Consider the following 15483-nt stretch of genomic DNA (forward strand, 5'->3'; position numbering starts at 1 on the left):
TATCCATTTAACGAGTGCAGTTAAATTCTTGTTTTAAGATAGAGGTGACCTTTTTTGAAAATGCGTGCCGAAACATTTTCTTGCATGCCCATGGGAATTTTAAGCAAATGTTATGATTTATTATTAGATTAGCTTTATTATAATGTTATCAAATATAGATATTAATTTCCTAAAGAATTTGGCAGTTAAAAAAATAAATAAAATCTAATCTTCTGGTTGATAATTGTTTGTTAAATTTTGTGAGACAAAATTAATCTCGTTACTTAGATTAAAATTTTTGAATATTGATGAGCATTTCCTATAATACACCCTGCTGATTATATTATCCATCTTGTTTATAACCTAAATGGTCTATCCTATTTAGTCCAACCAATTAAAACATTCCCAAGCATTTAAAATACAAGTTTATTTTTTTATATTTCTATTACTTGTTCCTACCTTTGCAACTGGTGTCCCTTATCATTGGTGCCAGTGAATATATATGACTTCATATTCTTTGCTTTCTTCAGGTTACATACCCAGCTTCCTCTATTACTCGCACTTCTGCTCTTTTGACTCTGTTATTTGTGGTGTCCCAATCAGTGACATAAGTGAATGTATTTTGGTAGCCCGAGGTGGTTGTTATAGCATGACTTGTGACATCAAGAAAGGGAAAATCTAAAGGGACATTCAACTTTCCCTTAGAATACACATCACTCTAACTAGTTTGTAAATAAATAGTACATAAAACATTTTTACGCTTGTTTTAAAAATGAATGATGTAAATTTACATAGATATATTTAATCAGCAGGGAGAAGCAAGGGGGGAGTCTTACCTAGATTTGCTTATTTCCTATACAAAATTCTATGGCTCTTACCTTTATAAAATGAAGGATTTTAATCTCATGATTTTATCTCCACCATAATTTCAATGGGTATTGCTTTTTCTCTGGAAATAAGATTAATCAAGCAGCAGATCTAACATATCTTCTGCTGATGAGAGTTAAAGGGACACTGAACCCAAATTTTTTCTTTTGTGATTCAGATAGAACATGAAATTGCAAACAACTTTCTAATTTACTCCTATTATCAAATGTTCTTTATTTGAAATGCAAGAATGTAAGTTTAGATGCCGGCCCTTTTTTGGTGAACAACCTAGGTTGTCCTTGTTGATTGGTGGATACATTCATCCACCAATCAAAAACTGTTGTCCAGAGTTCTGAACCAAGAAAAAAAGCGTAGGTGCATTCTTTTTCATATAAAGATAGCAAGAGAACGAATAAAAATTGATAATAGGAGTAAATTAGGAAGTTGCTTAAAATTGCATGCTCTATCTGAATCACAAATTTTTTTGGGGTTCAGTGTCCCTTTAATAAACTTGAAACAGCTGTCCAGAAGTGGTTTGTTTTTGCTTTACCTACACCATTAAAGGGGTTTTCTGTGGTTAAACATGGTACCTGGAAGCAAAAAGCATGAGATATTGTATATCTAACTTGCATATCTTTACCCAGAGTTCCCTGGTGCATCAGAAATAATATATACAGAGTACTTATGAGGAAAAGCAAGCAGGGATACTTGCCTAGATTTGCTAATTTTCTATACAATAATTCTATGGCACTTAGTTTTAAAGTAACGATAAGGAAATAATTTGGGTCTGTTTCTTGAAACTAGCAGGAAATGATCTACTGCATTAAATATGTTCTCTGGTTGATAAATACCATTTCCACAGCTGTAAAGGTAGACAGAGAGAAACTCTGAGAAGCATCAAGGTGTAATGTATGTTTATTATGTATATAAAATCAATTAACACAAATGCTGTTATACATGTTAAAATACAATCTAAAACGCAATAAAGAAATGTTTTGCTTTTTGAAGTTCTTTTTGTCAGGGCTTCAAAAATCCATGAAGACAGTGAGTGATACTTTTTAAAATGTTCTCTAGATCCTATCTTTTCAGATTACTTCACATATAGTTGTATCAGGTATTGAAAAATTTATATGGAACCTAGGAGCCAGCGAGAATATTTTTTCGAACCAGCCAAGCATATTTTACTAAAAGAGAGAGGATTCATATTATATGTATACTATTCCAAAACAAGCCAGTTGTAAAAAAATTGGGAACAATAGATTTCTTTGTCTCATAATTTTTTTCAAGCTCTGATCTATATATTAAATACTTCAGTGACTTCTAAATTTCATGAATATTTTTCAACTTGTGGTTTAAGATTTATATAGCATTGACTTGTAAAACTTAAACATTTAGAGTAGCATGTGTAGATGGGAAGGTTAGTATGTGTTACTTAAATGTGAATGCCTTCATATGCTATATGGCTTGGTCTAATTTTTTTTTATAGTGTTCATTAGCTTATTTAGAGTGTTCATTGTTAACTATTACCAAACAGGCTTTACGCGGTAGCATATTAATATAGTTACACCCAGGAGCATTACAATGTTTGTCTACTTTCCTATGACTTGTAATCTCAACTGGCTGATTATGCAGTTTATTGGTTCTGATAGATGGGGTAACCTTTACTGCCCCTACTAATGCCAATATTCTGTGCCAAAATGATTTATGTCTATTATTCTTTCCTTTGCAGATATTACAACATTTTTATCTCTGCGTTGTTTTGCTGATTGTGATGAGTGTGAAAAAGCAATATACAACACATTTTAATGTAGTGAAGAGATATGTATGACATAAACATAATTCTAAGCATTGTTAAAACATCTGTTAAAGTTATTATCTTTCCCTTTTTGTTCCACAGAGTGTATTGGCCTTTGTTTGTTTTGTTATTTTATGCCATCAGTCCTATTCCATATTTCATCGCCAGACGACTAAGTGATGATACAGATGCTGCCAGCAGCGCATGTAGAGAGTTATCATTCTTCTTCACCACTGGAATTGTGGTTTCTGCCTTTGGCTTTCCAATTGTTCTTGCACATTCTAATCTGGTGAGTATTTCTGTAAGTTAATTATGACGCTTACCATAGGTGTTAAAGTTTCCAATGTATATATCCATCTCACTTCTCTCTGTAATACGTTTCTCTCTATTACACCCTCTGCCAGGGTGGAATATGGCTAATAATCATATTACAAAGATCTAACACATTATGTCCTGCTTGTAGAAAATGCTTAGCCACTGGTTGCTTAGACATACCGTCTCTTTTACCCATCCAGATGGCACTGTGATTTGCCATTCTCATCCAAAGATTGCAGGTTTTAGCCACGTAGAACAGGCTACTGGGACAATGTAATAAATAAGAGCACAATAAACATTGTTGCTAATGTGACCCTAAATCTAATCTTTAAATGTTACTTATGCATGAGTACATAAAATATTTGCATTCAATCAAACTGTTGCAAATCATGCACCCACTAAATCAATAATACCCCATCTTAGGCATATCTTCTTCTGATAATGCTTGGAGTTAGTTTATTGCAAGCTGTCCTTCAGGGACTCCACTCTCCTGTACCCCAATCTTGGAGCAGCCTTAAAAGACAGCATATCGGTCTGTTCTTTCATAAGATACCTGCAAGGTCTTTTTTATCTGCAAAATAGGTGGTGATAAAAGCCATCCTAGTAACCTCCAGTTTCTTCTACTTTTTACTCAGTCCGGATGAATCTTGATTCGTTTTCCTAAGTACATACCTTAATTGTTTTCTCTGATATACTTGTGTTATAAACGTTTTCCCTTATCTCAAGCAATTGTTTCTGTGCTCTCCGTATTATAAATTTGGACTTAGGTAGTGCCCTCTTAATGGCTGGTGGATGTATTACCAGTGTTCTCCCCAGGACCTTTTTAGCAGGTACACCACCTGGCTGATTTTACTGACCACCTGTCTAAAATTTTAGACGGTATTTATCTAAAATTAGCAAATATTAAAAATGTTAATTTTATTGCACAAATTATCATTAAATACATTAATGTTAAATTATGCAATTAATTTGTGTTTTGTATAGCAGGAAATGATATAATACTAGAAAATATTAAATTGCAACCCCCCTGGCTACATCATAATGTCACCTGGCTACTTCAGATGCTAAACAGCTATCAACATTTCTCTTGTTAAGTGTATCCAGTCCACGGATCATCCATTACTTATGGGATATATTCTCCTTCCCAACAGGAAGTTGCAAGAGTCCACCCACAGCAAAGCTGCTATATAGCTCCTCCCCTAACTGCCATTACCAGTCATTCTCTTGCAAGTCTCAACATAGATAGGAGGTTGTGAGAGTCTGTGGTTTTTTATACTTAGTTTATTTCTTCAATCAAAAGTTTGTTATTTTTAAATGGCACCGGAGTGTGCTGTTTATCTCAGGCAGTATTTGGAAGAAGAATCTGCCTGCGTTTTTTCTATGATCTTAGCAGACGTAACTAAGATCCAGTTGCTGTTCTCACACATTCTGAGGAGTAAGGTACTTCAGAGGGGGAATGGCGTGCAGGTTTTCCTGCAAATAAGGTATGTGCAGTAAAATATTTTTCTAAGGAATGGAATTGACTAAGAAAATACTGCTGATACCGAAGTAATGTAAGTACAGCCTTTAAATGCAGTGAAAGCGACTGGTACCAGGCTGATTGATAGAGATATATGCTAAGGTATGTGCAGTAATATATTTTTCTAAGGAATGGAATTGACTAAGAAAATACTGCTGATATCGAAGTAATGTAAGTAAAGCCTTAAATGCAGTGATAGCGACTGGATCAGGCTTATTAATAGACATACATACTCTTATAAGAATGTGTTTTAAAACGTTTGCTGGCATGTTTAATCGTTTTTTAACATATGTTTGGTGATAAAACTTATTGGGGCCTAATTTTTCCACATGGCTGGCTTAAATTTTGCATAGAAACAGTTATAGGGAAGGTAATCCACAGCTCAGCTGTGGCAGTTTTGTTGTGTCTGTTTAAAAAAATGTCGTTTTTTTTTTTTTTTTAAATCTGTTTTTTGCATTAAGGGGTTAATCATCCATTTGCAAGTGGGTGCAATGCTCTGTTAACTTATTACATGTACTGTAAAAATTTCGTTTGATTTACTGCCTTTTTTCACTGTTTTTCAAATTTTGACAAAATTTGTTTCTCTTAAAGGCACAGTAACGTTTGTTATATTTGCTTGTTAACTTGATTTAAAGTGTTTTCCAAGCTTACTAGTCTCTTTATTAGTTCTAACATGTCTAACATAGAGGAGGCTCTGTGTTTATTATGTTTAAAGCCATGGTGGAACCCCATTTTAGAATGTGTACCAGATGTACTGATTTCATGTTAAACAATAAAGATCATTTTTTGTATTTAAAAACATTATCACCAGAGGATTCTGTCGAGGGGGAAGTTATGCCGACTAACTCTCCCCACGTGTCAGACCCTTTGACTCCCGCTTTAGGGACTCCCGCTCAAATGGCGCCAAGTACATCAAGGGCACCCATAGCGTTTATTTTACCAGAGGATTCTGTCGAGGGGGAAGTTATGCCGACTAACTCTCCCCACGTGTCAGACCCTTTGACTCCCGCTCCAGGGACTCACGCTCAAATGGCGCCAAGTATATCAATGGCGCCCATAGCGTTTATTTTACAAGACATGGCAAAGGTTGTGTATAATACACTGGCAGCAGTATTAGTCAGACTACCTGAAATTAAAGGAAAGCAAAACAGCTCTGGGGGTAGATACAGAGCATACAGACGCTTTAAGAACCATGTCTGATACTACCTCACAATATGCTTAGTCTGTGGGTGATATTTGTGACTCAGGGAAGATGATTTAACCTGATTCTGATATTTCTACATTTAAAATTTATGCTTGAGAACCTCCACTTGTTGCTCAGGGAGGCTTTAGCTGCTCTGAATGAATGTGTACAATCGCAGTGCCAGAGAAATTGTGTAGACTGGATAAATAATATGCAGTGCCGGTGTGTACTTATGTTTTTCCAATACCTAAAGAGGTTTACTAAAATTTTTCATAAGGAATGGGATAGACCAGGTGTGCCGTTCTCTTCCCCTCCTATTTTTTAGAAGAATGTTTTCTAATAGTTGCCACCACACGGGACTTATGGCAGACAGTTCCTAAGGTGGAGATAAGAGTTTCTACTCTAGCTAAGCGTACCACTACCTCTGGCGAGGACTGTTGTGCTTTTTTAGATCCAATGGATAAAAAATGTTTATTCAACAAGGTTTTATCCTGCAGCCCCTTGCACGCATTGCTCCTGTCACTGCTGCTGCGGCGTTCTGGTTTGAGTCTCTTGATGAGGCTTTAAAGGCTCCATTGGATGAATATATTTGACAAGCTTAGAGCACTTAAGCTAGCCAATTCCTTTGTTTTCTGATGCCTTTGTTCCTTTGACTAGACTAACGGCTAAGAATTCTGTTTTTTACTATACTGGCGCGCAGAGCGCTATGGCTTATATCATGGTCAGCTGTCGTGACTTTAATAAATAAGCTACTTAACTTCCCTTCAAGGGGCAGACCCTATTCAGGCCTAGTTTGAAGGAGATTATTACTTATATCACTGGAGGAAAAGATCATGCCCTTCCTCAGGACAGGTCCAAATCAAGGGACAAAAAAGGCCTAATTTTCGTGCCTTTCGAAAATTCAAGGCAGGTGTGGCATCAACTTCCTCTAAGGCAAAATAAGAGGGAACTTTTGCTCAGTCCAAGGCGGTCTGGAGACAACCGGACCTGGAACAAAGATAAGCAGGTCAAGGAGCCTGCTGCTGCCTCTAAAACAGCATGAGGAACGGACCCCTATCTGGTAACGGATCCTATAGGGGGCAGACTTCATTCTTCGCCCAGGCGTGGGCAAGAGATGCCCAGGATCCCTGGGCATTGGAAATTATACCCCAGAGATATCTTCTGGATTTCAAAGCTTTCCCCCCCAAAAAAGGGGAGTTTTTGCCTTTCACATTTATCTGCAAACCAGATAAAGAAAGAGACATTCTTGCATTGTGTACGTGACCCATTCAGTTCCAATAGAGGAACAGGGACACAGTTTTCCTCAAATCGGTTTGTGGTTCCCAAGGAAAGGAAACCTTCAGACCTATTTTGGATCTAAAAGATCTTAAACAAATTCTTTAGAATTCTATCATTTAAGATGGAAACTATTCGTACCATCTTAACTATGATCCAGGAGAGTCAATAGAGGACTACAATGGATTTGAAGGATGCTTATCCTCACATTACGATGCATAAAGATCACCATCGGTTTTTTAGGTTTGCCTTTCTAGACAGGCATTACCAGTTTGTAGCTCTTTCCTTTGGGTTAACTACAGCCCCTAGAATCTTTATGGAGGTTCTGGGGTCACTTTGGCGGTCCTTAGGCCGCGGGGCATAGAAGTGGCCCCTTATTTAGACGACATCCTGATACAGGCGTCAAACATCCAAGTTGCCAAGTCTCATACGGACGTAGTACTGGCATTTCTGAGATCGCATGGGTGGAAAGTGAACAAGGAAAGAGTTCTCTATCCCCAATATCAAGGGTTTCCCTCCTAGGGATTCTGATAGATTTTGTAGAAATTAAAATTTACCTGACGGAGTCCAGGTTGTCAAAGTTTCTAAATTTCTGCCGTGTTCTTCATTCCATCCGCGCCCTTTGGTGGCTCAGTACATGAATGTAATCGGCTTAATGGTAGCGGCAAGGGACATAGTACCGTTTGCACGCCTACATTTCAGACCACTGCAACTATGCATGCTCAGCCAGAGGAACGGGGATTACACAGATTTGTTCTCCTGTTAAATCCGGACCAAGAAACCAGAGATTCTCTTCTCTGGTGACTATCTCGGGTCCATCTGTCCAAGGGTATGACCTTCCGCAGGTCAGATGGGACAATTGTTACAACAGATGCCAGCCTTTTAGGTTGGGATACAGTCTGGAACTCCCTGAAGGCTCAGGGATAGTGGACTCAGGAGGAGACCCTCCTTCTAATGAATATTCTGGAACTGGGAGCGATATTCCATGCTCTTCAGACTTGGCCTCAGTTAGCAACTCTAAGGTACATCATATTTCAGTCGGACAATATCACGACTGTGGCTTACATCAACCATCAAGGGGGAACAGAAGTTCCCTAGCAATGTTAGAAGTCTTAAAATAATTCACTGGACAGAGACTCACTCTTGTCTAAAAGCTATCCCTATCCCAGGTGTTGAGAACTGGGAGGCAGATTTTCTAAGTCGTCAGACTTTTCATCCGGGGGAGTGGGAATTCCCTCCGGAGGGGTTTGCACAAGATCAAGCAGGAGAGTGCTTTGGTGCTTTTGACAGCGCCTGCGTGGCCACGCAGGACCTGGTATGCAGATCTGGTGGACATGTCATCCTTTCCACCACGGTCTCTGCTTCTGAGACAGGACCCTCTACCTCAGGGTCTTTTCAACCATCTAAATATAACTAATCTGAGATGGACTGCCTGGAGACAGAACGCTTGATGTTATCAAAGCATGGCTTCTCCGAGTCAGTAATTGATACCTTAATACAGGCATAAAAGCCTGTCTCTAGGAAAATTTAACTTAAGATATGGTGTAAATATCTTATTGTTATGAATCCAAGGGTTACTCATGGAGTAAAGTCTGGATTCCCAGGATATTATCTTTTCTCCAAGATGATTTTGAGAAAAGGGTTGTCAGCTAGTTCTTTAAAAAGGACAGATTTCTACTCTGTCTATTCTTTTGCACAAGCGTCTGGCAGGTATTCTAGACGTTCAGGCATTTGGTCAGGCTTTGGTTAGAACCAAGCCTGTGGTTAAAAATGTTGCTTCGCCATGGAGCTTAAAGCTGGTTCTTAAGGTTCTTCAAGGAGTTCCATTTGAACCTTTTCATTCCATAGATATCAAACTTCTATCTTGGAAAGTTCCTTTTTGGTAGCTATTTCCTCGGCTCATAGAGTCTCCGAGTTATCTGCGTTGCAATGTGATTCTCCTTATCTGGTTCTCCGTACGGATAAGGTAGTCCTGTGTACCAACCTGGGTTTTTACCTAAGGTGGTATCTAACAAGAATATCACTCAAGAGATTGTTGTTCCATTCTTGCATCCTAATCCTTCTTCAAAGAAGGAACGTCTATTACACAATTTGGACGTGGTTCGTGTTTTAAAGTTTTACTTACAAGCTACTACAGATTTTCATCAAACATTCACCTTGTTTGTTGTCTATTCTGGACAGAGGAGAGGTCAAAGGACTTCAGCAACCTCTCTGTCTTTTTGGTTAAAAAGCATAATTCATTTAGCATATGAGACTGCTGGACAGCAGCCTCCTGAAGGGATTACAGCTCATTCTACTAGAGCTGTGGTTTTCACTTGGGCCTTTTTTAAATGTGGCTTCTGTTGAACAGATTACAAGACGGAGTCTTGGTCTGCGTTTCATACTTTTTCAAATTTAACAAATTTGATACCTTGCTTCTTCGGAGGCTATTTTTGGGAGAAAGGTTTTTTTACAGGCAGTGGTAACTTCCGTTTAAGTACCTGCCTTGTCCCTCCCATCATCCGTGTACTTTAGCTTTGGTATTGGTATCCCATAAGTAATGGATGATCCGTGGACTGGATACACTTAACAAGAGAAAACATAATTTATGCTTACCTGATAAATTTATTTCTCTTGTAGTGTATCCAGTCCACGGCCCGCCCTGTCACTTTAAGGCAGGTAATTTTTCCATTAAACTACAGTCACCACTGCACCCCTATGGTTTTCCTTTCTCTGCATGTTTTCGGTCGAATGACTGGTAATGGCAGTTAGGGGAGGAGCTATATAGCAGCTTTGCTGTGGGTGGACTCTTGCAACTTCCTGTTGGGAAGGAGAATATATCCCATAAGTAATGGATGATCCGTGGACTGGATACACTACAAGAGAAATAAATTTATCAGGTAAGCATAAATTATGTTTTTCTGTGGAGAGCACTGGTTATTACTATGTACATATTACATTAGGGGCTTCGTTAATAATCTTTATATCCCAATAATCCTTATTTCAAGAAAATCAATCTGATCCCTGAATATTCCATTTTAAATGATAGCTTATCTTGTAAAGCATTCAAATTTATGTGCCATTGTAATAATTCCTTCTCAATGTTACACCAAACCACAAACAAATTATCAAAATACCTGTTTAACCTGAAAAGGCTGTATCATAACTCTCAAATTCTGTCATGAACAAATTGTCATACAATGGAGCTATATTAGACCCCATCAAAGTCCCCATCAATTGCAGGTAGAAATTTCTTTCAAGCCTAAAAAGATTTAATTTCAGGCAAAGTTCCAAAATGAATTCTGTTGGATGACCAACATAGGGATACCATAGCAGATGATTAGACAACACTCATATTCCTTCTCCATGTGCTATAGCTGTATAAAGATTTGCAACATCTAAAGTCACTTATGCCCCCTTCCAAAGGGTTATACAAGAGCTCAACCGTGGTGAAAGAATCCAAAATGATTGAGTCCATATGCAGAACCATGGGTTGTAATTAAACATCCTATTATGTGGCTGTAGGTGGCAAGAGTGGGTCTGTTGCTGACACTAAGGCCATAACGACCGTGCTGTCGGGTTCTTGTGTACTTTTGGCAGTGTTTAAAATACTGGGGTCTTCAGATTATCAACTCTCAAAAAAGACAATAAAACTTCATCTTTATATTTATTTTCAAAAGCCTTCCATTAAACAGTGATCCACCTGTTTCTTAAATATTCTTTGTGGGATTTGTAGATAAACAGCAGTAGGTGCCAGCCATTTCCAGTTGACTTATTATTTTACTTCTGTGATGGCCATAATGTAAAAAAAAAAAACACTTCTCTTTCTTTGTCTGCTTTACATATCACAATACTGGTATCATCTGAGAGACTTTTTAGGGCCATTCTTTCCTTCCTTGTCATAATATTTTTTACAGCTCCCTTATTTATCTTAATGTGTTCCCCAATTTCCACATCAACCATCCTTGCAAAAGTATCAATGCTGGAATTCAGACTATTTGGATCAAATTTGCTCTCTTTTTAAACTACATTTCATCACTTGCGCTTCTACCAAAATTCTCTTTTAACCTCAACATCTGCTGGAACTTTTGTAAATCAATATACAAATCAAGTGGGTCAGTGTGACAAGTGGGCACAAAAGAGGAACACTTCTCCAAAATCCGTTTATGTGATTCTGTCAATACTTGGCCACTACGATTAATCACAGCCTCCTCCTATACTTTCTCCCAAGTCTTGGTGGTCATCCCTGTATACCCCCCACTTTGTAGGGGTCCTGTTACTACCCTGTATTTTTAAAAGGGTGTTCACATCTGTAGCTTGCTGCATCTTTTGTGTCACTTGTGTCTGTTTGAGGTACACACTGCAACAGATGCATCAAAGGCATTGTTGGAATCACTACAGGTGTTCTTGATTTCCATTGTATGTTTTTTTTTCCTTGCACAGTTATTTTTTATTTAAACTTTTCCTTAATATATAAGGCTCCATTTATCATCTGCTGGGCAAACGAGGTTCTCATTCATGAACTTTGTCACAATAGTGGATTTTCAGCTGTTTTTCGAAGGAGTGAACATGTCCCTAAAAAATCCCTAATTTTTAACATGGAGCCAAAAAGTTCTCTGATTACATAATTACATTCAATTTTGTTGATATTTTTGAGACCATTATACACTTATCAAATTTGGCACCTAAAGGCATTTGATAAAGTCCCGCACTGGCCTTTTTGACATCTTAGAATTATTCCAGATTTTATTGGAATACTTGCAATTACGTTGCACGTTTGCAAGACACTCTAAAATGGCCACAGATGACATTTTATAATTGTATTCATAGTATAGTTTAATTAAAACTTGTTCGTTGCTTACTTGTTCATTGCTATTGTATAGGCCATCTGCAGTGGGCAGGACACAAATTTACTTTTGTATATTTATTTAATACGTGATAGCCTTAGCTGTAAAGGATATCTTAAGGAAAAAGTAAGAACACAGAAATCAGAACCCTAACATCCAAAAATGTTGTTTTCTAGCAATTACTTTCTATAACTGTTTGTTTCTAATTCAAAAAGGATTGGGCCTTTACGAACGGGCTTTCAAACAATATTGCGCCTTTGTGACAGGGCTCTAGAACGGTATTGCTGTTCCGTGACCTGGCTTTTTTAAAAGGAGCCACATTTTTGTAACCAAAATTTAAAATGGGATTTCGCATTTTGTGACTGCAAAGCAGTTTTTGCTTCTACATTATTGATATCCTGGTTGATCCTGTGCGAACCTGTTTGAAAGCCCAATCACAAAGGGAGTGGTTCTGTTTGAAAGCCCAGTCACAAAGGCTCGGCTCCTTTTAAAAGCTCAGTCACGAAGGCTTGGGCTCCTTTTTAAAGCCCAGTCACGAAGGCTTGGGCTCCTTTTTAAAGCCCAGTCACAAAGACTTGGGCTCCTTTTGAAAGCCCAGAACAAAGGCATAATCCTGTTTGAAAGCACAACATTTTTGCAGCTACATTATTGCAGTGGAGCAGTTTCAGGGTTTACAATATTAGAACTGTTAAAATCCTGTATCAGAAGATGAGATAAGCCGTGTCCACTTCCTTCTATTAGAAACCCATAGTGTTCTTCATAATTTTATATTTATATCTCACCAAACTGTAAAACAGTGCATTCTCAAGCCATAATTGAAAATTTAGAAAAAAACAATACTTTTGGTATATTAAAAGTGTCAATACAGAAGTATAGTGCCTAGTATACCTATCATGCCTATATATCCGAATGGCATTCCTATTGTTTACCATTTATCAGGATGGCTTTAGATTGCAATAGGCTTATCTTGCACATGTAAATGTGTATTTCCTGTACACCCTGTACAAGGGGGTTATTTCATAACTGTAATGAAACCTAATAAAAGGTTTTTTAAAAGGGGCATTGTATATATCAGTTTGGTTGGATTCTCAGTTTTGATCCCGTTAAGGACACATTTCTGGAAGCTTTTCTTTTGCTTTTAGCAGTCAAATCTATTTGGAAGGTTTTGCTTCCCATATTGTCTGAAACTGAAGTTATCAGTAGCCGATATTGGAAATGCCCCATTATTACAAAAGATCTGCATACACTATATATGTTTGAAAGCATGTATTAACTTTCATTATGATGTCAAAACATTTAGGGTTTTTCAGATCAAGGTCAGTCCAGGTATATATATATACTTTGAAAATGTTCATCTGTTTTCCTTTGCAGTGGCCAGTCAGAGGCGATTTGTAAATCAGTTCTTGCACTGATCTAACCAATCACTGTGTAACATGTAAAAGGATCAGGCAAACGGCCATTACAATTATAGTGTATATCAGCAATTAAGCTCTGCATTTCAATGGAATAGTTTAAAACCATTTAACACAGAGTCAGTTTGTAAGTTCAATTTACAAGGTTTTGCAAAACAATAGAAATTTAGGTATACTCATCTCTAAATGCCTAGTGAAATCCATGTTCCTGGTCTCCTTTGCTGTAACCAATTAGGGGCATATTTGAAGGAGCTTTTGGTCAGAGCTCACCATTCACTGTGTAACATGTTTCAGGCTCAGATAAATTTCCCTATACTTAAAAGGACATTAAGCACTTTGATATGGTGATATAAAATGATAAATGGTGTGTGTATGTATGTGTGTGTGTATATATATATATATATATATATATATATAGCAAAAGGAAGAATTTTGCAGACAACGGTCAATATAGATAAAACTTCATCTTTATTGTAGAAAACATTAAAACACTCCAGGGGTCATCACAAGTACACAACACGAGTGTCCGCTAACATGTTTCGGCCCTCAGGCCGTAATCATAGCTAAAGGACTGTGCACCTGAGTTTCTTAAAAAGCAACAGGAACTCTTTGATTGGTTTAAAATTGAAGGCGTGTTGTGTAAAGGTTAACCCTTTGGGAACCAACTTTAATTTACATACATATATGAATGTGTATATTGCCCTTCTAAGAATTAAATCTAATCAATACTAGGTAACCGACGTTATTGCATAAATTGCTATACTACTTGCTAATATACAATGTAGAGATTTAAGATGAACTTAGTAAATAAAACATTAGATATTACAATAATAATGCTAATAATAACCCTTTAAGTTCATAGTAGAATAAATAATTCTATAGTTCCTATACAATATTTATAGTTCCTATACGATGAACTTAGTAAATAAAACATTAGATATTACAATAATAATGCTAATATTAACCCTTTAAGTTCATAGTAGAATAAATAATTCTATAGTTCCTATACGATATTTATCGACAGGTTAATCTCACTAGTATACACTTTAAAAAAAATTCAAGAAGTATGTTACTTAGTCGTCTATTGGTATAACCTAAAGAATTGAGAATAATAATAATAATAATGATCTAAACTATGCTCAACTAGATTATTATCCTAGACTGTACTTAACTAAAGTGACTAAGAAATGTGAACAAAGATTTATATAAAAAACATTCCATATAAAATCCGAAAAATTAATTAAGTGTGTAAATATATCAGACAAAGAGGATAGAGATCAGAAAGCTGTTAGTATTGGATTTATTATAGGTAGACCTTTTATGGTGAACCTAATGTGGTGTAATACAGGGAACCAGGGGCTCTTAAAGATGTTTAAAGCTGCTATAATATGAACTGAAACATGGGCATTTACACATTATTAGGAGAGCATAGACAGGCCACTGCAGAAGAGGGAAGGGATATTACTCCCAAAAATTGATCAAATCATATTCCGAATTTAGACCCTTCGGTACACGCGTTTGTAATTTAAAAATCCAGAACATTTCCCTCTTCTGCAGTAGTCTGTCTCTATTACCCCCTCTAGGCGGACAAAACACTCTCTCAATGGCCTGCCACCTAAGTGTTTCCACACTTTTTTGGTGGTATTTCGCAAAGTGCTGCACCAGAGGGGTAGACGCAACACCTGCCTGGATTGTGGACAAGTGATTTCGGATACGTACTTTTACCTCGGTGGTCGTGAGCCCAACGTATTGTAGGTGGCAACTAGTGCAACTCAGGGCATAAACTACATACGTGGAGGTACATTTGAGGCAAGACTGTATGGAATAAACCTCTCCAGTGACTTCAGATCTGACACTATCAGACTGTATTACATGTTCACACACCCTACATTTATTTAGGCACTTGAAGGTGCCTTTATGGGTCAGCCAGGAACTTTGTCCCCTGTCAGTTTTAGGGAGAACAGAGGGAGACAGTAAGTTACCAAGTGTAGTCGTTTTTCTATAGGAACAGCGCAGACCTTGAGCAATACAATGCTCCAGTTTGTCATCAGCCGCCAAAAATGAAAAATGTTTTTTAATAATTTTACATATATCGGCATATTCCTGACTGTATTCAGTGACAAAGGTCACTCCCTTATGTTCAGCTTTAGACTTAATACCATCCCTGTTTAGAACCGCAGACCTTTCTAGAGGATCAACTTGGCTTCTAGCCTTTCTAATTACATTTGTGTTATATCCTCTGTTCTTCAACCTTTTGGTTAAATCGTCACACTGTTCGGCACATTTTTCTGGCAATGAACAGTTGCGTTTAA

At 37.3% G+C, this 15483-nt stretch overlaps 1 protein-coding gene across 1 annotated transcript in view; it reads left to right on the forward strand.

The window, feature by feature from the left end:
- Nucleotides 1–15483, forward strand: part of LEPROT (leptin receptor overlapping transcript) — a 64879-nt gene that overhangs the window by 19075 nt on the left and 30321 nt on the right. Inside the window, exon 3 of the mRNA XM_053693682.1 lies at nt 2744–2930. Coding sequence (XP_053549657.1) covers nt 2744–2930 — 187 coding nt within the window. The remainder of the gene's footprint in view (nt 1–2743; nt 2931–15483) is intronic.

Source organism: Bombina bombina, chromosome 10 (genome assembly GCF_027579735.1).
Source record: "Bombina bombina isolate aBomBom1 chromosome 10, aBomBom1.pri, whole genome shotgun sequence".
Lineage (NCBI taxonomy): Eukaryota > Metazoa > Chordata > Amphibia > Anura > Bombinatoridae > Bombina > Bombina bombina.